At 58.8% G+C, this 25906-nt stretch overlaps 1 protein-coding gene across 1 annotated transcript; it reads left to right on the forward strand.

The window, feature by feature from the left end:
* Positions 1-24072: 24072 nt before the first annotated feature.
* On the forward strand, positions 24073-25557 carry OTOS (otospiralin). The gene is made up of 4 exons (XM_086375182.1): positions 24073-24283; positions 24575-24656; positions 24747-24773; positions 25295-25557. Exons 2-4 carry the CDS (start codon positions 24599-24601, stop codon positions 25477-25479), a joined length of 270 nt encoding a protein of 89 aa, XP_086231308.1. The 5' UTR covers positions 24073-24283; positions 24575-24598; the 3' UTR covers positions 25480-25557.
* Positions 25558-25906: the final 349 nt, after the last annotated feature.

Here is a 25906-nt window from a genome sequence, read left to right on the forward strand (position 1 = left end):
CAAGGTCTGGGGGAGACAGGCAGCTCACCCCACAGGACAGGACAGGGACCAGGTGGCCTGTGCCCGGGGCCACAGCCTGTCCCCGGAGGGCTTGTGACGTGGGGGGCGGGCTTCAGTCTCCAGGGCGTGAAGTCCCTGGGGCGGTCAGCTGCCTTGGACTGTGGTGCTGGGAGCCACGTGGAATCTCCAACCGCGAGGGCCGTCCACAGCTGTCCAAACCTAGTGGTCAGAAGCCCAGAGACAGGCTGGAGGTGGGGGCGGCAGGCCCCGGAGAGGAGGGGGACGGGCCAGAGGGAGGAGGAGGCAGGGGGCCTGGAGAGGGAGGGCAGATGGAGGGGGTGCATTCCGACGCGGGCTGTGCTCCTGGCGGGGGGCCCACGCCCTGGTCCGTCAGCGGCCCCGCCCTGCACCCCCTGGCCAGTCCCATCACGACCAGCTTCCCCTGCACCCCTCCCAGGCCAGGGAGCCTGACGGCCCCACCAGCTGCATGTCCACCTTGGGCGCCATCAGAGGTGCTGCCTGGACCACGCCCGGAAGCCCACACAGCACGCTGCCTAAGCGGGAGGCCGTCTTGCTGTTTCTCCTTGCCAGGTGGTGAGTCTTTTTGAGCTTGTAACCATATTCTATTTTATTTTACCGTATATTTTTCAGTATATGGTTAGTTTTTTTTTAAAAAAATTATTCTTTATTGAAGTATAGTTGATTTACAGGCTTCTCTGATAGTTCAGTTGGTAAAGAATCCACCTGCAATGCAGAGGACCCTGGTTTAATTCCTGGGTTGGGAAGATCCGCTGGAGAAGGGATAGGCTACCCACTTCAGTATTCGGAGGTGAGACAGGGAGGGAGGCGAGGGGGACGAGACTGCGGGGCTGGACTGTGTGGACCAGGGTTCCCGAGGCTCAGGGAGGCCGAGGGGGGTCCTGTGGGAAGGTCCCTGCAGGTCCCATGTCCTCCTCCCCTTAGAGCAGGGGGCAGCATCGTCTGGGGGCAACCTCCTCCAGCCCTGATTGGTGGATGTGCCCTGTTACCATGGAGACGGCCCAGCACACGCCCCATCAGCCACCTGGGAGAACGCGGCCCCTCTCCGGGAAGAATTCAGTCACCTTGAGGGTTCCTCCGAAGGCCACAGAACCTCCTGTATGCAGGACACACTGGGGGGAAGGAGGTACGGCAGGCTCCTGGGGCCACCACCGACAAAGCACCACAGGACAGGGGACTTCAAAGCACAGAAAGCTATTGTCTCGAAGTTCTGAGGCCACAAATATGAAATCAAGGTGTTGGCAAGACCAGGCTTCCTGCAAAGGCTGCGGGGATGACCCTTCCTGCCTCTCCCAGCTTGTGGCAGCCCACGCCTTCCCTCCTGGCCTCCATCTCCCCGTGTGTTCTTCTCCCTACAAGGACACTCGGCACAGTCCCTGTGGGCCCACCCTCCTCCAGGGGACCCCGTCTTCCCTTCACCGATCACACCTGTGATGACCCTGTTCCCAAGTAAAGTCCTGCGCTGGGGAAGGGACTTCCACCCGTCTCTCTGGGGGCACTACCGCTGCCCGGGGGCCTCTGGGGCAGGTTCCTCCGTGGGTCAGGTTGGTGCTGGCCCTGCTAGCAGAGGGAGCCCTGGGCCCTGCACCCTGTACCCCCGCCTTCCACCAGGGTCTGCTGGCCCCTTGCCCTCTGAGGCTGGCCTCCTGCCTTACAGACCTGGGTCTCCCCACGGCAGACCCTTCTCTGTGCTCCTCCCCCCACGGCCTTGCCCGCAGGTTTGACCTTGGAAGCCTCATACGCAGTTGCTGTCTCTGCAAACCCTCTCCTGTCTCCAGCGCCGCCCCCTCCACCCTGCTTGGCAGCCCCTCTGGGCCCAGCCTGGGCCTCAGCAGGCCCCTCGGGCTCCATCCTCCAGGCTGGATCCTGGGCCAACCGTCTGACCCACATCAGGACAGGTGCACAGGGTCCCCAGGCGGGTGTGGGCATGGGGTCCTTTGGCCATCGGGCGGGGATCTCCGGCTATGGGGACTCCACCCCAGACCCTCCTTCCACCCCTCACGGTGACTCCTGGAGGAAGGCCAGGCTCACGCTGTGTCAGGAAATGAGGCTATCCGTCACCATGCCACCGGCCACTTTAGGGAAATTCACCGAAAATCAATTTCCTGAAAGGCAATTTGCAGATGGCCAAGTGAGCAATTGATCACTGAGGACCCTGAGGCTTGTGACCCGTGTGTGCTGGGTGGAGGGGCTCTCGGCGTTGAGGGAGCACAGACCCTCAGAGAAGAGGACTCAGCCCCCGCCTCCTGGGGAAAGTGCAGCCCTGAGCCTCACACCTGCCTCTCCCTCCCCTGCAGGTGGCCCATCCCGGCCTGCGCCTCCTCCAGAGGCTGCATCCTAGCCCCCCGATGTGGTTCCCAGAGGACCCTCACCCTGAACCACGTCCCTCCCGAGCCCACTGACCCCAAACCCCAGTCTCCGGGTGGTCTGTGCACAGCATGCAGCCCCAGCTCCCACCTCCTCCTTTTCCACCCCTTCCTGGGCCCTCCTGAGAGCCCCCCGCTTGGGGAAGCTGGCCTCCCTCCTGAGCATTCTGACCACCCACCCTCGCTGTCTCCCCAGAAACCTCGCCAGAGAGGCAGCCCCCCTCGTGAGGTCCCTTCGGGTGGCCTGCTGCTCCTCCTCTCATGCCCCTCCCCTCCCCACGGCTGGGCCCCCCATGGCCACACCCCTGGGCTCCTCTCCTGCTCCGGCCTGCTCTGCTCCCCCTTCCTCCCTCTCCTGACACGCTGATGTCCCCCCACCCCCAAGTCAGGGATCCAGCATCTCCCTCAGGTGCCCCTGCTGCCCAGCATGGACAGAGAGCCTCATGCCCTGCAGAGGCCCAGGACCAGTGGTGTCACGCGAACCGTAGGGCTGGCCTGGGACCACCTGCTCTGCTCAGGACTCAGGAGTGGTGCGTCTGCCTCCGTCTGTCTGTCTGTCTGTCTGTCCACCCATCTTCAGCAAGGGCTAGAGACCCAGGCTGGCACACTGGCAGGCAGGTGGATACGAGGCAGAGAAGGTGAGCAGAGGCCCAATCCGGAGCCACCCTGGGCATAGCATCCACTCCAAGAGGATGCTGCGGGCCTCGGCCACTTGGGGGACAGTTTTCTGGAACAGCTGCTGGGGACGCGAGGCCTCTGTGATTCTAGGACAGCTCCCTGGAGCCCTAGCCGCCAGCCAGGGGCAGGGAGGGGTGGGGAGACACAGCCCCGGAGGAGGGCTGGCCTCCCTGCGTGGCCTGACTGCCCCGCATCGCCCCCTGCCAGGTGGTCAGAGCCAGCGCCATCTCCCCTGGCGCCTCCGGCTCCTCTCCAGAAATGTCCCCACTCCCCAGCTGAGACCCTCAGATGTCTAGTCTCAGGAGGGCCCCATCCACCCTGTCTTTGAATTAGAGTCTTGCGGTCTCCTGGGCAAAGGGCTGGGCCTTTGGAGGGACATCCACGGCCCTGCAGAGGTCCACATCCTAATCCCAGAGCTGAGACCTAGCCAGTCACGTGGCTTCGAAGCTGGGGAGAAGGCAAGGCCCCCGAGGGAGAGGTGGTCCCAGATTGTCCAGTGGGCCCAGAATCCTCTTGAGGGTCCCTAGAGTGGAAGTGGGGCAGGGGGGTCAACAGTAGTGAATGTCGGAGCAGATGGGACAAGGCAGGCAGATCAGAGAGTGGGTGGATGTCACTGCCTCTGGAAGGTTCCGACCTTAAGAAACGGTTGGTAATCAGCTCCAGGTCCTCTGATTCTCAAGGGCCGGCCCATGTTGATAATTTCTGCATCTGAGGGACTGAGGAGGGCGGGAGTCTCCTGAGTCTGGGGGGCAAGAGGGCACAAGGCAAAGGTAGGGGGGCTCAGGGGGTTCAGGAGTGTTTGCTGCATTGATGGGGGCGTGAAGTCAAAGAGGGGGGCTGTCTCGAGTGCAGAAGAAGGGGGTGCTCTGTGCAGGGGTGCAGTTGTGGGGGAGGGGCAGGGGGAGGAGGGAGCCTTCTGGGCTGGGCTTGACAGCCTGTCTCCAAGACTTTCACCGGTCTTCCCACGATGGCCTGACCAGCGGACCTACCGCGTCATGCACTTCTCGTCCTCTTTGCGTCTGGAGCCCCCGGGCGCACTCAGGGCAAAGGGCATCAGGCAGGCGAGGTGTGTTGCCATGGAGGTGCTCACTGCTCACCTTCATGCCTTCGTACCCAGCTACCACACCCTACAACCTTGCCCTAAATATGGGGCTTCTGAGGTTCTAGTTTGCACATTTCTGTTTAAGGAAAAAAAGGTGAGTCTCTCATTGTGCACCCAGGTTTTCATCAGTCAGTTCAGTCTGAGTCTGAAGACTGAGAACCAGGAGCACGGATGTCCGTGGGGTCTCAGCTGAAGCAGAGAGCAAAGCTGCCCCTCCTCCGCTGTGTGTCTTACACGGGCCTTGGTGCATCGCAGGATGCCGGCCCACGTTTCCTCAGTCCACCGACTCAAATGCTGGTCTCCTCTGACACCCCCACAGACGCACCCAGAAAGCACGTGTACTGTCCTGGGCATCCCTTGCTCAGGCAGACTCCCCACCCAGGCAGGAAAGGACTTGCGTCCTACCTGAGCTTCGCTGAGAACTGCGTATTGTACTGAGACGACTTTCCTGAGCGCTCTGGGCTCTCTGCACACCTTGCCCCACCTCCCCTCCTCCACCCCTCCTGCTTCTGTCCGAGGTGCAGAAGGAAGTGACCTCTGGCTCGGCCCCTCCCCGCCACGATTCCAGGCAAGGCAGCAGGTGGGTGCAGGGCCACTCCTTTAAGCTCACTCATCCCAGGCTGGCTAATGATGACTTGCCTTCGCCCAGAAAGACTGCAGACCCTCTGAACAGGTCCAATAAGACCCAGGCTGGAGATGCCCTCCACAGTCCCCGGGTGCCCATGGCCAGCCCGCCTCTGGGGACACGGACACCAGAGCAAAGGCAAAAGGCTGAGTCCGTTGTCAGGAAAATATCAGGGTCTGGTTTGTTTTCTGTTCTTTGCAAAACTTCCAAAACCTGGGACTGGGAACTCAGTGCTAGGACTTCCCAGAGCCCTGCAGCAGGTTCACACAAGTCCTGATGCTGCAGCTGCACACGTTCCAGCAGCGTCGCCTTTGCGGGGAGTCCCATGGGGGGTCAATCACACACACCCAGCGAAACCATGAGTACAAGGCGTAGCTTGTCCTGGGATCACAGGAGACCCGCTGCGCAGACGTGGCTTTGGGAGACAACGGGGCAAGGGTCTCACCCCGTGAGTCTGCCCCCAGGGACATGAGACAGTGTCCAGACGTCTGAGCTGTCCTGACCAGTAATGCTCCTGGCATCAGGGGTGGAGGCTGGGGGTCCTGCTGAACAGCCCTTGGCACACAGGATGGCCGGACCCTGGGCGTCGTCCCCTCCCAGTCCGTAGTGTGAGCTCCACCCTGGAGTCTCACAGCTGCTGCAGAGGACGGGTGAGTCTAACATCCGGAGGCCTGGCAGAGATCCAAAGTGTATCATGCGAGGAGGAAATGCAGCCGTGGGGGCGGCTGCCTGCAGGGCAGGACACACACCGACCGGGCGCCCTGGGTGTGGGTGTGCACAGCGCTTGGCCAGGCGGGGCGGGAACGGGAGAGCTCGGTCCAGGCCGGGGCCGAACCCCCAGGAGGTGCTCAGAGCAGGGACGTGCAGAGGGGGTGGTAACCAGCTTGCCTCTCTGTATCATGGGAAAGACAGTTCTCTGTGTGCAGCCTGTTCCCATTGTTCGGCCAGCTTAGGGGGCCCATGGCTGACATCTCCCCGGGAGCGAGGCGGGAGGCGAGGCTCCGCTTTCAAGGCCCGTGGTTGCCTCCCAGCCATCCAAGGAGCCGGATTTAGCGCTGCTTCAAAAGGCATTTCCAGCCTTTAATTCCTGGACGCGGCTCTGGTCCTGCCCCGGCCTCCGGCTCCCCGCGTTGCAGGCTCACAATACCTGCTCCTCGGATGGATCAACGAATCTAGGCCGACGGGTGAGAAGGGAGCCAGGCAACCTGCCCTGTTACCAACCTGTTCCCACCGTCACCAGGGAAGGGAGAGCCAGGAGGGCTGGCGCCCAGCTCCCAGCAGAGACCCTCAAAGGCAGGAGGGCAGGGAGCCCCCCGACGGCGCGGGACGGGGCCCCGCTGCCCGGACGCCTCACTCGGGCTGAGAAACACGCCGAGCCCCGGTTCCCATAAATCCGGCTTTTATGTGGCGATGAATAGGGGGCAGACAATGGATCTATTTTAGGCTGCGGAGAAACTGGCCCGGCCTGGGTCTCCCTCCTGCAATTAGGAGCCTCGACATGGTGGGGCCTGGAGTCCCCGGCCGGCATGGAGGCCTCACAAAGGCGGAGGCCTGCCCGGCTTGGGGGAGGAGGTTCCACCCTCCTCAGGGTCTGTTGCTGGCAGGCCCCTCTCCCACCGCGGGAGGAAGTGCTGTTGGCAGACCGGCTGCCAGCAGGGCCCAGCGGGTGGTGACTGCCCCATCTCCCCATCTCCTTGGGCACAGGACTGGCCCTGGGCCTTGCCTGGTATCCCCCTGCAGCTGCTCCCAGAATGGGAAACCCCCCACCGTCCTCCAGGGCCCCCTCTGCCACTGTGGCCAGCCTCTGCTGGACACCCCACTCCTCCAAGCCCACCCCGGAGACGTCTGAGAAGCGACGTCAGCTTCCTCCAGCCCCTCACTGCCTGCGGACGCTCAGCCTGCCCGTGGGGTGGGCACTGCGTGTGCCCGGTGGAACACGTTGGCCACGGCTACACAGCAGCCCTCCCTGCCCCCACTGCGGTCCAGGCTGCACAGGACTCCCCACCCCAGAGTGTCCTCCTCCAGGCAAGTGTCCCTGTAAAGTGTGTCCTCCAGAGCCTCATCACCGGGCCCCCAGCCCGCCCCACGGTGGGGCAGAGGGAGGGACGGGCGTGGCAGAGGGACCTTGGTGCCACGCTGCCCTCGCCAGCCCCAGGCCTCCTGGCGCCTTCGTGCTGGGCCACACCCCCCACGCGGGGGGAGAGAGGCTGTCAGCCTGTGTCTCATGGGAGCAGCATGTTCGGCTCTGCCAGCTGTTCTCCGGGCCTTCACCTACTTAGGTCCGAAGAACAGGGTCACACCCGTGATGCCACTTGGCCCGGCCGCAGTGCCCAGGTATTTGCTCAAGCACAGTCCAGGTGCTGCTGGGAAGGTGCCTTTTGAATGGAAGCAGACGACCCTGTAGATGGGCCTCGCCCAGTGGGTTGAACGCCTTGAGGGAAAAGGCCAAGGTCTCCCAAGAAGGAGGAACCGGCCTCCAGGCTGTTGCTGGTCTCCGGATTGCAGCCCTAACCCTCCCTGGGGTTTCCGTCTGCCCACCTGCTCTGCAGCTTTCAGGTTTGACACCCCCACAACTGCATAGACCAGCTCCTTAAGCTAAACCTCTCTCCCTCTGTCCTTACACACCAATGCCGTCGGTTCTGTTTCTCTGGAGGCCTTTACTAACCCACACCCCGAGGTGGGCAGCATTCCGAGAAGGTCCCTGATGACCCTGGCCTGCTGGTGTCCACGTCCTCCAGTGAGCGTGGGCAGGGCCTGGTGATGGATCCTGACACAGAGAGCCTGGCATCTGTGACAGACAAACCCACCTCTGGGATGCGGGTCCAGAAAGACCCATCGTGCTCACCTTCTCTCTCTGGGGTCAGAACCTTCCCTCCGGGGGAACCCAGTGGTCAGAGGGGAACCACCCCATGGAGAGGCCCTTGTGGCATGGAACCCACAGCCAGGCTCTGAATCCTGGCAACAGCCTTGCTGAAGCTGAAGCTGCAATATTTTGGCCACCTAATGTGAAGAGCAGACGCATTGGAAAAGACCCTGATGCTGGGAAAGATTAAAGGTAGAAGAAGGGGACGATAGAGGGTGAGATGGTTGGATGGCATCACCAGCTCAATGAACGTGAGTTTGACCAAACTGTGGGAGATGGTGAAGGACAGGAAAACATGGCGTGCAGCAGTCCATGGGGTCACAAAAGCCAGACACGACTGAGCGACTGAACAGCAACGGCCCTGTGACTGAGGGGGCTCCTTCTCCAGCCAGGCCTCCAGGCGATACCTCGAGACCCTGAGTCAGAAGAGTCTGCTGCCCCCTGCGCCTGGATTCCTCACCCGCTCAGCCTGGGTCTGCCCATCGGGGTCTGTTGTTGGGAGTGCTTGGTTACCCTGGACCAGGTAATGCACACATGCCTCCCTCTCTATCATCTTAGACCTTGTCTGTTGAAGGCTTCCTGTCTCACTCTGATTCTCTCTTCCCGTCTCACAACAAACCTCAAAGTTTGGTTAGAATAATATTCAGGCCTCAAAGGATTACGACGAGGTAAAGAAAATGTATTGGGTTGGCCAAAAAATTTGTTCAAGTTTTCTGTAAGATCTTATGAAAAACCCAACTGAATTTTTTGGCTAACGCAATACTAGAGCATGAAGTTGCAAATTTTGATGGTATTTCCTTCTCTTCAAATCCCGTTCCCAACCTGAGTTAGTTGTTACCTTGCTTTTACTGAAAAAAAAAAAAAAAAAAAAAAAGCAGGGGGGAGGAAGTATAGTTTTCCATGCAAGTGAGTGAGTAAAAGTCACTCAGTCCAACTCTTTGCGACCCCATGGACTGTAGCCCGCCAGGCTCCTCTGTCCATGGGATTCTCCAGGCAAGAACACTGGAGTGTGTTACCATGCTCTTCTCCAGGGGATCTTCCCAACCCAGGGATCCAACCTGGGTCTCCTGCATCGCAGGTGGACTGTTTACTGTCTGAGCCAGCAGGGAAGCCCAGTTTTCCAAGTACCCGTTTATAATTCCAGTGCTCTCTCAGATTTTTCGAACGCCATCGATATCTGTACAAGTGCTCAAATGCTCGGACGTCTACTGCTTCCATTTTCCTTTTCCACTGACAATGTCGCCCGTCCCTGGGGTCCCTGGGCCTGCAGGACACGTGTCACTCGGGGACTTGCCCCACCTCTGTTTGGAAGCGCTCGACCTGCAGCTTCCAGGGCCAGCGAGGCGCAGGACAGGGAGCCTGGGAGATAAAGTGCTGAGTCCGTGTGGGCCCTGTTCCAGTGGTGGCCGATCAATCTTTCAGGCACAGTGTCCTGCCCCGGTCCAAGACTGGAGAACCTTCCCGGGTCCCCCGGCTTCCACGGTGGCTAGAGAGATCCAGTGACACTGGAACTCCCCTTCTTTTCGTGTGATCTGCCTCTGCAGCTTGGAAACGTGTAGGCTTCCCTCTTTGTGTCTGGTGTCCCGCGATCTCCACAGCCTTGTCTCATGGGCCTTCCTCCTCCCCTGGGTGGGGCGGAGCCCTGTGTCTCTGGTGGTGCCGGCTTTCCCTGAGAGGACCGTCCCCTTGCACAGCCATTGCTGTCAATCATGTCAGATCTCCCGAACTCATCCTCTTGCTGTTCCGTCTTTCCTGAGATTTTCTGCTTTTGTCTTTTTGTTCTATTCTATGATTTTCATTGCTCTATCTTCCCATCTTTCTGTTGACTTCTTTAAATTTTAAATTATTATATTCATATTTTGAATCTCCAACAGTGTTTCTTGCTTTCAGGATGCTACCTCTGTTGTGACATCCCGTTCTTTTTCGTGGACACAGTATCTTATCCAATACTGATAATTTTAGTGTTTTAAGCCTCTTCCTTACTGCTCCCTTAAATTGATGCTCAGACCTTTCATTTTGTAAATCTCGGTAATAGCTATGGCCAGACTCCAGGAGCCTCCTGGAAGTTATCCCGTGATTGCGCCGATTTCTCCAGTGGGAAGCTGAGGCCCTGAGAGGGTGTGCATCCTGCCCAGTCTCACAGCCTGTCAGAGGTCGGGCCAGACCCAAGACAGTAGGACCCGTCTGAGCCCAGCTCTGACCGCTGGATCAGTCTGCCTCAGGCGCAGGCGCCTCCCTCCCGCAGGTCGGGCTGGCAGGATGGATGGTCTTCACGGTCCACCCTGAGCTCGTCCCTGCCCGAGGCCCAGGCGCCACCTCTCCAGAGCGCGAGTCCTTCCAGCCAGCCTGGAGGGGTGGGGGCCGAGCCGTGGGGCTGCAGAGACGTGTGCGGGCCTCCGGGAGGGGGAACTCAGGGTCCTTCCTGGCTCTGCGATGCCCCCTCCCCGCCCACGCCCCACAGAGCTGTCAGTCCCTGGCGCAGAGGCTGGCCCAGGGGCTCAGGTGAGGGCACTGACGCTGGCTGGGAGCCCCCTGTGTGCGGGGACCCTCCCCTCCAGCCCCTCACAGCCCTTTGACCTCAGCGCCTGAGGCACCATTTCACAGATGAGGGGACCCGGGTGCCGGGTAACTGGCTCAGGGTCCCATGGTTGGGGTGGGACAGGAAAGCCCAGAAGCCAAGGGGCCCTCCCCATCATGAGCCACCTGTGGTCTGGGGCGAGCAGCTGGGTGTCCGGGGACTGGCAGGGGCGGGAGGGCGTGCAAAGGCCCCGGCCCAAGGGCCCTCCCCATTTCCCGGGTCTTGGAGGGAGGTGCAGCTTTCCAGGGGGCAACCCTGAGGGGCCGGGCCAGGAAAAAGAGAGCTGGCCTTGGACCCCCGCTAAGGAACCAGGCTCACCCCAAGACCCTGGATGGGAAGCAGACAAGCAACACTCCGGGGGCTGCACAAGTTACCTTGTGAAGAGGGGCCTCGGGAGGGTCAGTCTGCAGTCTGTGGTCAGAGCAGGACACTCCTCGCGGGAGTGAGGGACAGCAAGGCTCAGGCCGAGCTCTCCCCAGGGGCGGGGGGCTCCTCACGCTCTGTCTCCCATTTCAAAGCAGAAGCAGGCCAAGTGGGCCCCTGGGCTGCAGGGTGGGCCTGGGCAACACAGGACGCCTGCCTCGAGGGCCTGGAGCCTGCGATGTGGGGACGGGGCGCCCCACGCATGCCCCCTCGGGCTGGCACTGCCTCCCGGACCTCACCTGCCCGCCCTGCTTTCCCGGGAGACGAGGGGGAGGGCGGAGGAGCCTTGCTCAGCCGGGGGGTCCAGTGGTTGAGGCCGCTGGCCCGCCCCAGACGCAGAAGGCAGACCCACAAAAGTAAAGGGAGGCTGTGCCCTCGGGGTGTTTGATGACAAGCGAGGGCGCTGGTGCAAGGGGTCGGGTGGCGGGGTGCTGGGACCGACCTGCCACGTAGGTGGTGACCAGGGCTGAGCACGTGTGGTCGGTGAGCTGTGCCTCCCCCCTATTGTGACCCCCCATGACCTCAGTGAACATGGATAAAACAATAGCAAGGCTCTGAAACCCTCCACTTTGTAATATACCCTCCAGCCCAGCCCCCAGCCCTTCCCACAGCCTCTCTGCCTTCCCCAGCTCCCCACCATCCCCCACAGCCTGCCAGCCCTGGAGGAGGGCCAGACACCCTCACACCTGGCAAAGAAGCCGGCCAGTTTCCACGTCATGCCAGTTTCCTCCTCACTGTATTACTGGAAACGCGTCGGGGATTCGGGGCTCGTGGGCGTAGGTGAAGGGCTCGCATATGCTCACCGGCCCCTCCAGTGAGCCAGGAGACCCGGAGGCACTGGGGCCCCAGAAACGGGGAGCACATGCCATGCGACCCGGGTCCTCTGCCCATGGTCACCTCCCCCGGGACAGGATCTGTGGGAAGGACACAGCCCGGGAAGGGACCCCACCCGCTGGGCTCCCGCCCACCCCCCACCCCCTACCTGGATGACAGCCCTGTGTGCCCGCCTGGTCCCACCCTCCCCTGCCGGGCGCACCCACCCAGGCCCCAGGGCCCACCATGCACCCCCATGGGGGCAGGAGGTCTGGAGAGCAGCGATCCGGGGCAAGCTGTGGAAGTGATGCCGGGCGACAAGGCAGGCCCTGCTTCCCGTCCACGGACCCTGACGCTCCCCACTCCCCAAACCACAGGGTGCCCCAAGTGCGATCCCGGGATCACCTTGGTCCCTTTACTCTCCCCGGCTTGCACACAGACCCCTAGCCTGGCCTGGACCGCCCTCCTCTCCACCCACCCTGCCCAGCTTCCTTCTCCTGCCCGACTCTCACCTGGGTCTCAGGTGAGAGGTCCAAGGTCTCTGCCTTGCAGAGAGCAGGCAGACTGTGCAAGCTGCGGACCTGGGGTGGGGGGTGCTAGAAGCGGGGGCATGCATGGCCATAGAGGGCTGGAACGTGCCTGCCCCGCACCCCCAAACCCCTCCCTCCGGGACGTCCAGTGGACGGACACTCGCCCCTCTGACGCTGGATCCCCTGAGGGCCGCGAGCCAGCCTCTACCGGCGGCTTTGTGACTGTGAGGGGTTAAGAGCCCAGGAGACGAGAGGCTGGGGAGGGCAGGGGCATCCATCCGGGCCAGTGGAGGGGCCTCCTCCCTGCCCGAGGACCTCGCGGGCTCCTCCCGCCCCTGGGGGAGGTCAGCCAGGACCCCGAGGTGCTGGACGGAGCTGACGGTGAGTAACTGCCCAGGGAGCTGCTGTCCTTCTGCTCCAGTCAGTCTCAGGAACGCTTTGGCTATCGTCCAGAAGCCAGGGGTTAAAAGACCCTCTGGGCTCCTTGTGGACAGAGCCCGAGGGCACTGGGCCCAGAGCCACTGCAGGAGGTCATGAGCCGCACCTAGAGGGCCAATGGGCCGGACGGTTTTGTCAGGGCAGCAGCTCCCGACGCCCAGGGCCTCAGAGGATCAGCGGCATCGTGACTCCCGCGAGCAGGCTTGATAGGCGGGGGCCCAGAGCCACGCTTCTGAAGGAGGCCGCCCGCCGGGGGGACAGTGTGCCCGCGGTCAGGCTGATGGCCGGCGGGGGACGGAGGGCATTCTGACCCTAATGAGGGCTGCCCGGGGCCCCACCATTCACAGTGTGCCCTGGCTGGTCCCCAGCTCTGAGCGCCTCGGTTTTCTCCCCAGTAAGTGGGGGTGAGAGGGACAGCTCTGGTCGCACTGGTAGGCGAGGATTTCTGCGAATGGTCCGCGGAGGGACCTGGCACAGGACGCCAAAAGATGCCAGGACTTCAGCAGATGCCACGGGCTCCATGCCACCCTCCACCAGGGATGGGGTCACCTGAGTGAGCGTCCTGTTATCATGCGAGGCAGTGACCGGGTGCCCTGGAGGCTCACCGTGCTCTCCAGCACACAGACCGCTGTCTGACTTGCCACGAGGGCAGTGTAGACCTGACTTGGCTCTGGTCCAGCCTTGGGGGCTGCACTGTGTCCTCTGGGGGTGTGCGTGCTGGGAGGATGAGGAGCACACAGGCCCGGGAAGCCCCCAGCCCACCTCTCCCGCTTAGCCCTAGCCAGAGTGCCCAGCTGTGCCCAGGCCTCCCCTGCTGCTAACCCCCCATCGCCCTGTGCTTCTCAGAGACCCCAGGAGCCCAGTGGACACCTGGCACCTGGAGTGAGGGCTTAGCCCTGGGGCAGCCCCAACCTGTAAGATGCAAGACCCCGATCAGTGCTTCCTCCGGCCTGAGGTCTCAGGAGCCCTGGGCAGGCAGCGGGTCGTCCCTGTTCTAGCTTCGCCCCTTCTGTTCACGGCTCCACCCAGATGCCCGCCTCTGCCCGCAGGACCACGACCCTGAACCGTGTTCCAGACAGGGAGTGCTGGCCACGCCCACTCCAGGACAATGCTGGTGGGGCTCTTGGTGTGGGGGAGACCCTCAGGCACTCTCGGTACCCTGGCAGGAGGAGTGGGCAGCCCTTTGTCCAGCGTCTCCCGTCGCTCTCACAGGTGGGGACCAGGGGCCTCTGTCTCCAGGGCCTTTAATCCCATACAACCAGGGCCTTACCTACGGCCCGGACATGAGTCCACCTCCACCACGGAGCTGAGGCCCTGGGGCCTTCTCGGGGAGTATCTCCAGGAGGACGGCCTGGTGCCCAGGAGCCTCAGAGGCCGGGGACACAGCCTGTCCAGTGTGGGTGCGTCACAGGCCCCTGGCACAAGTCACATCTAGTGCGGATGCTTCTCCTTCTCTGAGTCCTGGGAGCTTGAGGCACGGCGCCCGTGTCCCCGTCCTGGCCCCGCAGTCCCTAGGCTCCTATGAGAAGGGGTCTCTTCCAGCACGGTCCAGCCCACCTTTCCGGCCCCATCAGGTTCTCTCCATGGCGAAGTGAGCCGGGCCAGCCCTCGACAGCTGCGGAGACTGCGGGTGTCCGGGGCCCGGAGCTCAGGGCTGCAGGCCAGGTGCCACCTGTGTGCCATCCTTGTGATCCTCCAGGAGGAAGCAGCTCGGAAAAGACCCTCCGGCGTCTGCTCCACCTCCAGGGTGGGACTCCCCACTGCCCGCCTGAGCCCAGAGTCCTGGCTCCCGGGCAGAGCCTGGGCTTGGCGCTGCGGGCCAGGCAGGGCCTGAGCTTGGCAGGATTGTCATTTCCACAAATACAAATACAGGTCCAGGTAGACCAGAGTCTCAAATAACCAATGAATGCCTTTTAGTACTGGGGCGTCCTGCATTTTTCTGCCCACCCTGGGCTACTGCAAGCTCATACTGTCCAGCCCCCCTCCACCCCAGGCCAGGGTCCCCCTGGGCTCAGGAGAAGGCTTCTCACGGAACGAACCGGGGCCTGGCCAGAAACGCTCACAGACCCCCTAAAGGCAGGAATGATTTTTCAGGGAGAGTCACGTGGCCCTTTTAGGCATTTAACTTCGAAATCTCAGCCGGGCTCTGCTCTCCTCGGATTCCAGTGCGCCTGGCGCCCCCTGCAGCCCACTCCTGGGACACATGCTCCGTGGCGTCCAGCGTGGGATCCCTCAGAGCGCAGGGACAGTCCAGGTTCCAGCCTTCCACTGCCTCGGCCACGTCCACCTGGATGTAGTTTCCGGTAGCGTCCACCTCGAGTGGGCCTTTCCAAGGCAACCGAGTCCTCAATCCCCTAAACTCTGTTCCTGTTCGTTAGATGTCACGTTGAATTACAAATCCTTTTCTTAGAATGACCAGTACAATCAGAGGCTGTGGGTGTGGGAACAAATAGGTGAGGGTGAGAGGCGCTCCTTCCCCTTGCAGGAGCCAGGGGCGTGTGTTTCTGGAGGGGTCCTGGGGCAGAGTGAGGGCTGCACGGGGACCGCCAGGTGAATGGCCGGCAGGACCCGGCGCCCATGCTGACCAGGTGAGCCTGGCATGGCCCCGACCCCCCAGGTGCTGAACCTGCACCTTCCCCCACTCCACCCACCGGACACTCGGAGACTCGGGAGCCTCGGGCTCAGAAAGGAAGTCCGCCTAGCAGGGGGCCAGCGTCACCCGCTGGGACCGTGCACATGGGGCAGAGTGACCGGCCGTGATTGAGCCCCCTCCCAGTGCTGAGGCAGAGGGCACACTCCTGGGGTACCCGGAGGTGGGCTGTCCACTGGGGCCCTGCGAGCCCCCGCGCAGCCAGGACTGAGACTCCCCAAAGCAGATCAAGACCTCGATTGGGGGCGGGGGGGGGCACGTCTTCATCACCCTTAGCTGACGGTGGTCCTGGGAGGGGTTCGGGGAGGAGGAGCCTCCAGGAAGCAAGGGCGGGAAGCCCGTGTCCAGGGGTCCTGTGGCTTTAGGGCTTCGTAATGAACCAGGGTCTGGCTTGCGTGGGGACAGCTGAAAGGACTGTAACCCAGGCACCCTCGGGTCCTTCCCGGAGACCCAGGTGGGTGGCCGTGCCCGGTGTGCCAGAGTCGGGCGGCAGGGGGCGCCCCGAGACCGCCTGATGGCAGTGACCGGCCAGCCTCACCTGGTGCAGGTGGAGCGGGGAGGAGGAAGTCTCCCTGGTGAGCCCCCTGAGCCCCCCAGCCCCTCACGCCCTTCTCTCTGCCCAGTGAGCCCAGGAGGCAGATGGGAGGCTTCTGTCCACTTCCTCCAGGAGGGCCTGCAACCAGAGCTGCTTCTCAAGGCAGGCGGGTGGGGGGACCTTCAGAGGGTCCAGGGCGAGTGGGGGCGGACTAGTCAACCAGGCTTCAGAGATTTCACTGCCGCGACCTGGGCCCTATCCTTGACCCATTACACTAGCGTCCGCCCCAGGAGAATGGGGGCTGGAAATGCCGCCTATTTACAAGTCTGCAGGTGGTCCCCATGAGTACCAGGGTCAAGGACTTCTTTGGCCAGCAGCTCTCAAAGCCTGGCCCTGGACCTGCTCGGCACCCCTGTTGAAGTAATTGAGGTGCAGAGTCCTGGGCCCACCCCTGATCTCTAGAATCAGAACTCTGAGAGGCAGGGCCCGGGAAGGTGCATTCTGCCACGTCCCCTTGGCGATTCTGACACTGTCAGGGTGGACAGCCTGCTCGGGCCTCCCTCGCTAGGTGTGCTCTGGAGCCCCAGCACAGATACCTCCTGGGGAGTCGCAGGCTCCGTCCCCCCACCTGCTGAATCACAGCTGTGCTCCGTTCTGTCAGGGTCCCAGGCCACGTGAGAACCAGGGCTCGGGTCCCGCCAAACAAGAGCTGAACACGGCTGGGTGGGCACAGACCCCGCAAGGGTCACTGCGGAAAGGCTACTGGGTGAGGGGCCAGAGGAGGAGTGGCTGCGTGGGCGCAGGAGGGCCGAGAGGAGCTACTCCACATTCAAGGTCAGGAGGGGCAGCAGTGAGGAGCTACCCCTCGTCCAAGGTAAGGAGAAGCGGCTGCGCTTTGCTGGAGCAGCCGTGAAGAGATACCCCACGTCCAAGGTAAGAGAAACCCAAGTAAGACGGTAGGTGTTGCAAGAGGGCATCAGAGAGCAGATACACTGAAACCATAATCACAGAAAACTAGTCAATCTAATCACACTAGGACCACAGCCTTGTCTAACTCAATGAAACTAAGCCATGCCCGTGGGGCCACCCAAGATGGGCGGGTCATGGTGGAGAGATCTGACAGAATGTGGTCCACTGGAGAAGGGAATGGCAAACCACTTCAGTATTCTTGCCTTGAGAACCCCATGAACAGTATGAAAAGGCAAAATGATAGGATACTGAAAGAGGAACTCCCCAAGTCAAAAAAAAAAAAATCACTCAGTCGTGTCCGACCCTCAGCGACCCCATGGACTGCAGCCTTCCAGGCTCCTCCATCCATGGGATTTTCCAGGCAAGAGTACTGGAGTGGGGTGCCATTGCCTTCTCCTACAAAGAAGCATGATACTAGGAATGGAATAGGTAGTAGGTCAAGGAAGAATTATGCTGGTAAGACGCTAAATTCACAGCGAAGGTTTTGTTTTCTTCCACTGGGGTCTAACTCTCCCAAGAATTAGTCGCCTTGGATCATGGGCCTGTCATCCACCATAATTTGGGGAGAGCAGAGGGACTTTGTATGCCGAATATTAGAGAGTTGAGACTCTACCCTAAAAACAATGATAAGCTACTGAAGGCCTTTAACTACACCAGCCTCATGATCAAACTTAAATCATAAGAAGGTCACTGAAGTACCATATGGAAGGTAAATTTGAGGAAGGCAAAACTGGAGGCAGACTAACTTGAAGGCATTGGGTGGTTAAAAGCCTAAGCTGAGGCACTGACAGTTGAGATGGACATTGAGCAGTAGGTGCCCAATATGCTACTGGAGATCAGTGGAGAAATAACTCCAGAAAGAATGAAGGGATGGAGCCAAAGCAAAAAGAACACCCAGTTATGGATGTGACTAGTGATAGAAGCAAAGTCCGATGCTGTAAAGAGCAATACTGCATAGGAACCTGGAATGTCAGGTCCATGAATCAAGGCAAATTGCAAGTGATCAAACAGGAGATGGCAAGAGTGAATGTCGATATTCTAGGAATCAGTGAACTAAAATGGACTGGAATGGGTGAATTTAACTCAGATGACCATTATATCTACTACTGCGGGCAGGAATCCCGCAGAAGAAATGGAGTAGCCATCATGGTCAACAAAAGAGTCCGAAATGCAGTACTTGGATGCAATCTCAAAAATGACAGAAGGATCTCTGTTCGTTTCCAAGGCAAACCATTCAATATCACAGTAATCCAAGTCTATGTCCCAACCAGTAACGCTGAAGAAGCTGAAGCTGAACGGTTCTATGAAGACCTACAAGACCTTTTAGAACTAACACCCCAAAAAGATGTCCTTTTCACTATAGGGGACTGGAATGCAAAAGTAGGAAGTCAAGAAACACCTGGAGTAACAAATTTGGCCTTGGAATACAGAATGAAGCAGGGCAAAGACTAATAGAGTTTTGCCAAGAAAATGCACTGGTCATAACAGACACCCTCTTCCAACAACACAAGAGAAGACTCTACACATGGTCATCACCAGATGGTCAACACCGAAATCAGATTGATTATATTCTTTGCAGCCAAAGATGGAGAAGCTCTATACAGTCAGCAAAAACAAGACCGGGAGCAGACTGTGGCTCAGATCATGAACTCCTTATTGCCAAATTCAGACTTAAATTGAAGAAAGTGGGGAAAACCACTAGACCATTCAGGTATGACCTAAATACAGTGGAAGTGAGAAATAGATTTAAAGGCCTAGATCTGATAGATAGAGTGCCTGATGAACTATGGACGGAGGTTCGTGACATTGTACAGGAGACAGGGATCAAGACCGTCCCCATGGAAAAGAAATGCAAAAAAGCAAAATGGCTGTCTGGGGAGGCCTTACAAATAGCTGTGAAAAGAAGAGAAGTGAAAAGCAAAGGAGAAAAGGAAAGATATAAACATCTGAATGCAGAGTTTCAAAGAATAGCAAGAAGAGATAAGAAAGCCTTCCTCAGTGATCAGTGCAAAGAAATAGAGGAAAACAACAGAATGGGGAAGACTAGAGATCTCTTCAAGAAAATTAGAGATACCAAGGGGACATTTCATGCAAAGATGGGCTCAATAAAGGACAGAAATGGTATGGACCTAACAGAAGCAGAAGATATTAAGAAGAGGTGGCAAGAATACACAGAAGAACTGTACAGAAAAGATCTTCATGACCCAGATAATCACGATGGTGTGATCACTCACCTAGAGCCAGACATCCTGGAATGTGAAGTCAGGTGGGCCTTAGAAAGCATCACTACAAACAAAGCTAGTGGAGGTGATGGAATTCCAATTGAGCTATTTCAAATCCTGAAACATGATGCTGTGAAAGTGCTGCACTCAATATGCCAGCAAATTTGGAAAACTCAGCAGTGGCCACAGGACTGGAAAGGTGTTTTCATTCTAACCCCAAAGAAAGGCAATACCAAAGAATGCTCAAACTACTGCACAATTGTACTCATCTCATATGCTAGTAAAGTAATGCTCAAAATTCTGCAAGCCAGGCTTCAGCAATACGTGAACTGTGAACTTCCAGATGTTCAAGCTTGTTTTAGAAAAGGCAGAGGAACCAGAGATCAAATTGACAATATCCGCTGGATCATGGAAAAAGCAAGAGAGTTCCAGAAAAACATCTATGTCTGCTTTATTGACTATGCCAAAGCCTTTGACTGTGTGGATCACAATAAACTGTGGAAAATTCTGAAAGAGATGGGAATACCAGACCACCTGACCTGCCTCTTGAGAACCTATATGCAGGTCAGGAAGCAACAGTTAGAACTGGACATGGAACAACAGACTGGTTCCAAATAGGAAAAGGAGTACATCAAGGCTGTATATTGTCACCCTGTTTATTTAACTTATATGCAGAGTACATCATGAGAAACGCTGGCCTGGAAGAAGCACAAGCTGGAATCAAGATTGCCGGAGAAATATCAATGACCTCAGATATGCAGATGACACCACCCTTATGGCAGAAAGTGAAGAGGAACTAAAAAGCCTCTTGATGAAAGTGAAAGAGGAGAGTGAAAAAGTTGACTTAAAGCTCAACATTCAGAAAACAAAGATCATGGCATCAGGTCCCATCACTTCATGGGAAATAGATGCGGAAACAGTGGAAAATGTGGCAGACTTTATTTTTTGGGGCTCCAAAATCACTGCAGATGGTGATTGCAGCCATGAAATTAAAAGATGCTTACTCCTTGGAAGGAAAGTTATGACCAATCTAGATAGCATATTCAAAAGCAGAGACATTACTTTGCCAATAAAGGTCCGTCTAGTCAAGGCTATGGTTTTTCCAGTAGTCATGTATGGATGTGAGAGTTGGACTGTGAAGAAGGCTGAGCACTGAACAATTGATGCTTTTGAACTGTGGTGTTGGAGAAGACTCTTGAGAGTCCCTTGGACTGCAAGGAGATCCAACCAGTCCATTCTGAAGGAGATCAGCCCTGGGATTTCTTTGGAAGGAATGATGCTAAAGCTGAAACTCCAGTACTTTGGCCACCTCATGTGAAGAGTTGACTCATTGGAAAAGACTCTGATGCTGGGAGGGATTGGGGGCAGGAGGAGAAGGGGACTACAGAGGAGGAGATGGCTGGATGGCATCACTGACTCGATGGACGTGAGTCTGGGTGAACTCCGGGAGTTGGTGATGGACAGGGAGGCCTGGCGTGCTGCGATTCATGGGGTCACAAAGAGTCAGACACGACTGAGCGCCTGAACTGAACTGATACACTACTATATATAAAATAATCAACAAGGACCTACTGTATAGCACAGGGGACAGTACTCAATACTCTGCAATAACGTGAATGTTATTGCTAAATGCACCGCTGAATCGCCTTGCTGTACACCTGAAGTCAGCACAACATCGTAAATCAGCCCCGCTGTTTGTGTAGCTGCCAAGCCCTGTCCGGCCCTTCTGCGGCCCCGTGCACTGTAGCCAACAGGCTCCTCCGTCCACGTGTCTCTCCAGCAAGACTATGGGAGCAGGTTGCCCTTTCCTTCTTCAGGGAATCTTCCCGATCCGGGATTGAACTGAGTCTCCAGCACTGGCAGGCAGATTCTTTACCACTGATCCACCAGTCAACTATACCCCAATATAAAATAAAAATTAAAAAAAAATAAATTAAGGAATATGTTATACCCAGAAAGAAGTAAAAGCACATACCTATAGCTCCCAACATCATCACTACTCGTTGATCGTAGACTTTGTCTACACTGAGTGTTTTTGTTAAGTAAACAGTTGTAAAATAAGAACTGGTAATTTTATTTCATTTTTTCCTAACATCATAGGGACATTTGCACATCGTCTTCACACATGAAATTATTGACGTTGCCACCAAATCTTGGTCTTGAAGCCAAATGAAAAATAGAGAGACAGGGTTTGGAGGAGATAGAAAGGTGATTTTACTCTCAGCCAGCAGAGAGGGGGACACAGTGGGTTCATGCCTCAAGAACTGTACCCGCTGCCCCCTGCCCTCACCCATGAGGAGTCCAGGGGTTTATATAAGGCAAGGGCTCATGGTCAGGAGTCGGTGATGAGGAACAAAAGGGATAGGATCTTGATTCCTTCCTTGTTTCAAGGACAGTCATAAACTGGCGTCAGTCACCCAGTAACTGAGTCTGGCAGTTAGGCGGCTTGGCAGCCTGATGTGTAACCACAAGGGGAAGCGTGTTGTCAGGGTAAACACCAGATAGGGGATGCACTTAGCACAGAGTCCAAGGAGAAAATGTGACCTGTAGCTCGTGAAGCGTTAGGCGGCAGAAAAGCAAACTTAGTTACAGACACGCAGCGTTGGAGCCCTTAAAGCAAAAAGACGAGGAACGCTCAGGCCTGCTCACTGTGCTGTGTCGTCTTTGTCCTCAGGAAGGGGAAAGAGAAAGCTCATTCCCCTCTTTCCTTTTCACTACAACATTAGCGATGATGATGGCGGCAGGACGGGCTGGTCCTCGCTCCCTGCCCCCCATCCAGCTCTGCCTCAACATTGGGGTCCCAGGCTCACTGAGATGCTGGGCCTTGAAAGCACAGACGTGAGAGCCACACAGAGACCGCTTCCCACACTCCTTCCAGACTCCACTTCCTAGCTCCCCCTACACACACACTCCACATAAGTCCTGTTCCTACATACCACCCCCCATCCCACTAGGCTCCTAGTGGCCCTGTCAGCAGACTAGTGGAGGCAGGGGAGCGGCCCAGGGGACCAGACGGGTCAGGGTGGTCTCGAGAGCTGGTTCTCTGGTCTGACATCAACGCTGCTGTTCCCAGTGGTCAGGGGCCTCCGTCAACCACGGTACCAAGTGCAAAGTCAAGTCCCAGAGCTAAGAGGCTGCAGGAGGTGCAGGTGACCAGGAGGTGCAGGTGACCGGGAGGTGCGGGTGACCCGGAGGTGCAGGTGACCCTGAGGTGCAGGTGACCCCGAGGTGCCGGTGATTGGGAGGTGCGGGTGACCCCGAGGTACAGGTGACCGGGAGGTGTGGGTGACCTGGAGGTGCGGGTGACCCTGAGGTGCAGGTGACCTGGAGGTGTGGGTGACCCAGGAGGTGCGGGTGAACCAGGAGGTGCAGGTGACTGGGAGGTGAGGGTGACCGGGAGGTGCAGGTGCCCCCGAGGTGCAGGTGACCGGGAGGTGTGAGTGACCCAGGAGGTGCAGGTGACCCGGAGGTGCTGGTGACCCTGAGGTGCTGGTGACCGGGAGGTGCGGGTGATCGGGAGGTGCAGGTGACTGGGAGGTGCGAGTGACCCAGGAGGTGCAGGTGACCCTGAGGTGCAGGTGACCTCGAGGTGCCGGTGACCGGGAGGCTGCTGCCCTTTAGTGAGGCTGGGGGGTAAGGACTGGGCTTGGCAGCTTCTATGTGTGCTGGAGAATGTGGGAAATGAAAACAGTAAACTCAGAGCTTAAATTTCTAGCCCAGGAGACAAAGAACCAGGAAACTAACTGTGCAAAGAGTTAACAGGCAGGCCCACCTGTCCCCTCGAGAGAGCCGCTGACCTGCTCAGGAGGGACTCCCGTGAGGCTGGCCCTGGGCTGGAGCTCGGGGAGGGTCCTTGGGGAGGAGGAAGGCCTCGCTGCCTCTAAACATCTGTGCAGAGTGAGGCTCCTGCCAGCGGAGCACTTCCTCTGGGGGTCTGGAACCTTCCCCAGGCACAGCTGCCTGTGACCCCCACCCTGACCCCCAGTAAAAGCCCCAGGTGCTGCGTGTCTACTGGGCTCCTGGGAAGACAGCACCTGCTGGCTGGTGGCGGGGGTCGGGAGATGTCCCGTGTGGGGCGGGGCTCTGGAAGCTCATGCCTGGTCCTCGGCCTGTCCCCACCTGCCTCTTCCTCTCACTGATGTTGCCTTGCATCCTTTCTCTGTCCTGAATTTCAGCTGAGTTCTGGGGGTCCCCCCAGCCAATGTGGGGGTGGTCTAGGGACCCTGATACAGTCACAGACTGCCCAGCTGAAGACCCCAGCACAGCTGCCCTAAGAGAACTCCTCTCCTGTAGGCACAACAGAACCCGGGTTTCTAAGAACAAAGCCCAGGGTCCGGTCTGGAGTGTGGCCGCGTGGCAGGAAGGTTGAGCAGACCACCTCTCCTGGTGAAGCTGGGACCGGAACCCCTAAACTCTTCCAGGTCTTCTTTGCCAGAAGACACCCCATTGCAGGGAAGAGGCCAATTCTGACTCCACGGTGGAACTGTTTGACTTGCTTTCCATCGCTTTTGTTATTAGGATCATACAGAAGGGCCTGCTTCCGAGAATCCTGCTGCTCCACCTGACTAAACCAACGTGCCTTTGCTCAGAACCCAGTCCACCAGTAGACGGCAGGAAGGAAGAAATTGACACGTCCCCTGCCTGAGGCTTGCCATTCTAGGAGAAGTTTGCAAGGTTAATGGCCTTTTTACTTTGCTTCTCAGTTCCCCCATCTCTGATCTATAAAAGAACCTGGCATCCAGACCCCGAAAAGATGGTTATTTTGAGGGGACAGCCTGCTGTCTTCTTGGTCAGCTGGCTTTCCGAATAAAGTCGTTTTCCTTGTCTCAACACCTCATCTCTCAGCGAGCAGAGCGAGTGTGGCCTTGGTAACAATCCTTCTTCCCTATCTGGGGATCAGTACCCCACACCTGTGCAACTGTGATGTTCACCCCCTAAGTAGCTGTGTTGCCTGGAGACACTTCATCACTGCAGGGAAGCTGGAAGGTGCCAGTCTGGAGACACCCTACCTTCCTGCCGTCTCTAGGCTCAACAGTGACCTGTGGGCAGGGGCTGCTGGTGGCTCCCCAAGGGTCCCGTCCTGCCTGCCTGTCCCTGGGGCAGCCCTGTGATTGCTCTGTTCCTGCAACCTCATCAGACTTAGGCTGTTTCTCTCCTGGTAGAAAGGAAGTGGTTTATTTTGGGAAATGATGTTGAATTCAGTCCTAAACATCTTCATTCTGTGCAAAGACAGCTTTCTCCCATTTGATCTCTGGATCAGACTCCCAGAAGTGGACGGACTCCTGGCCGTCTGCCAGGGTCACAGGCGCCCTCAGTCCTCTGGGTGGGATGAAGCCAGAGGTTTGACGGTTCACAGAGGTGACGTCTCTTCCTCGGCCCTTTATAAAGAGGAGCCTGAGTGCCTGTGGCAGGAGCCCCTCAGGCTGCAGGGCCGGGCGAGAGCAGCTGCAAGGTAACTACCAGGAGGGCAAACACCCGGGTCCATCCTTAAGTAGTTCAGAGAGATAGGCTGCCCACTTCTGAATCGTGGGCTTAGCCCCAGAAGGACGAGGCCACTGACATCGAAGTTGCCATGAAAACACTGAGAACTTGTCTTTTTACCGGAGCTGTTTTCCTGGGAGGTGCCCACTTGGGGGTGGCGGGGGGAGGCGGGGATCTGGGGAGGCGGGGGTCTGGGGGCGGCAGGGGGAGGCAGGGATCTGGGGCTGGGGCGTCTCACCCGTCTGGCTTCCTCCGGCTGCAGGTCGCTGGGGTCGCCCTGGGGAAGATGCCGGCCCGCCTGCCACCTGGGCTGGTGCTCTGCCTCCTGCTGGTGCCTCTGGCAGGTGGGGGCCGCCTGTCGTCCTGTGCTGTCCCGGTGGGCGGTGGGGTCCCGCCCGGGGGCCTCGGGGTGACTGCTCTCCCTTCCCTCGCAGGGGCCAAGCCGGTGCAGGAGGAGGGAGGTACTGTATGGCTCTTGTCTCTGGTCTCGTGGGTGGTGTGGGTCTTGTTTCTGGTCTTGGGTGTCCAGTCCCGGCAGAAGGGGGGGCCGGGTGGCAGTCACGCTCTGCCGCAAGCTGGTGAAGCGGAAGCCCTGGATCAGCTGGAGGTCGAGCCCCACAGGGAGAGGGACTGGAGCCCCTTCCCTGGGGACACACTGGGCAGGGGACCCCCTGCACCCCCAGGACCGGGCCTGCCCACCTCAGACTCCCCATCTTGGGGCAGAGCGTCCAGGCCTGGGGACCAGGGTCTCCTCTGGGCCCCCCCTCGGGCGCCCCCACATCCCACCATGGTGTCTCCACCAGCTCAGTGTCTCCAGGACGACAGGGCCAGACCCCCCTCCCCTGGCCCCGGTCCCCTCCTCCGCCCCAAGCCAGGGGCTCAGAGAGGCAGGGCCGACTCAGCCCGCTTCCCGGACGACCAGGCGCTGTGCCCCCGGGCACCGCGGGCTGGCCCAGCCCCTGAGCTGGCTGCCTCCCTCCAGACCCCCACGCCGAGCTGCCGGCCATGCCCTACTGGCCTTTCTCCACGTCTGACTTCTGGAACTACGTGCAGCACTTCCAGGCCCTGGGGGCCTACCCCCAGCTGGAGGACATGGCCCGCACCTTCTTCGCCCACTTCCCCCTGGGGACCACCCTGGGCTTCCATGTCCCCTACAGAGAGGAGTGAGCATCTGGGCCAGGGGCCCCACCCCACAGGAGCTGGGCGGCCTCGTCCTCAATAAACTCCTGACTTGAGTGCACCATACCCACGGTGGGTCTTGGTTTTCTTTGGAGAAGCGGCTCCGCTCAGCCCTTCTTCCTCTCGCTTGATGAACCAGCCTGGCCCCTCTTGACCATCAGGGAGCTCAGACAATAGGCTCTGTCCACGGAGCACCAGCTGCGATTCTCCCCCATCCTCCCACTGAAGCTAGGAGGGGCCCTGGAATGCAGGTGGGGAAACTGAGGCACACAGACACCAGGCAACTGCCTGGCTTGTAGACAGAACCCAGATCCTGTCCAGGCAGGCTTGCCCTAGGGCCCCCACCTTTGGCCACCGAGCTGGGCAGCGAGCAGACTGAGGGGCCACCCTGGGCTGGAGGCCTTGCCCAAGCACC

This window comes from Bos grunniens, chromosome 3 (assembly GCF_055505025.1).
Source record: "Bos grunniens cultivar Pamir isolate PY7600 chromosome 3, Bosgru_T2T1.0, whole genome shotgun sequence".
In the NCBI taxonomy this organism is placed as follows: Eukaryota; Metazoa; Chordata; class Mammalia; order Artiodactyla; family Bovidae; genus Bos; species Bos grunniens.

What these genes read in the sequence shown, in the direction of transcription:
- OTOS (XM_086375182.1), top strand. Translation starts at nt 24,599, where the DNA reads ATGCCGGCCCGCCTGCCACCTGGGCTGGTGCTCTGCCTCCTGCTGGTG. An exon ending in CCTGCTGGTGCCTCTGGCAG is followed by an intron (nt 24,657 to 24,746) that starts GTGGGGGCCGCC and finishes CTTCCCTCGCAG; the next exon opens with GGGCCAAGCCGGTGCAGGAG. An exon ending in GCCGGTGCAGGAGGAGGGAG is followed by an intron (nt 24,774 to 25,294) that starts GTACTGTATGGC and finishes GCCTCCCTCCAG; the next exon opens with ACCCCCACGCCGAGCTGCCG.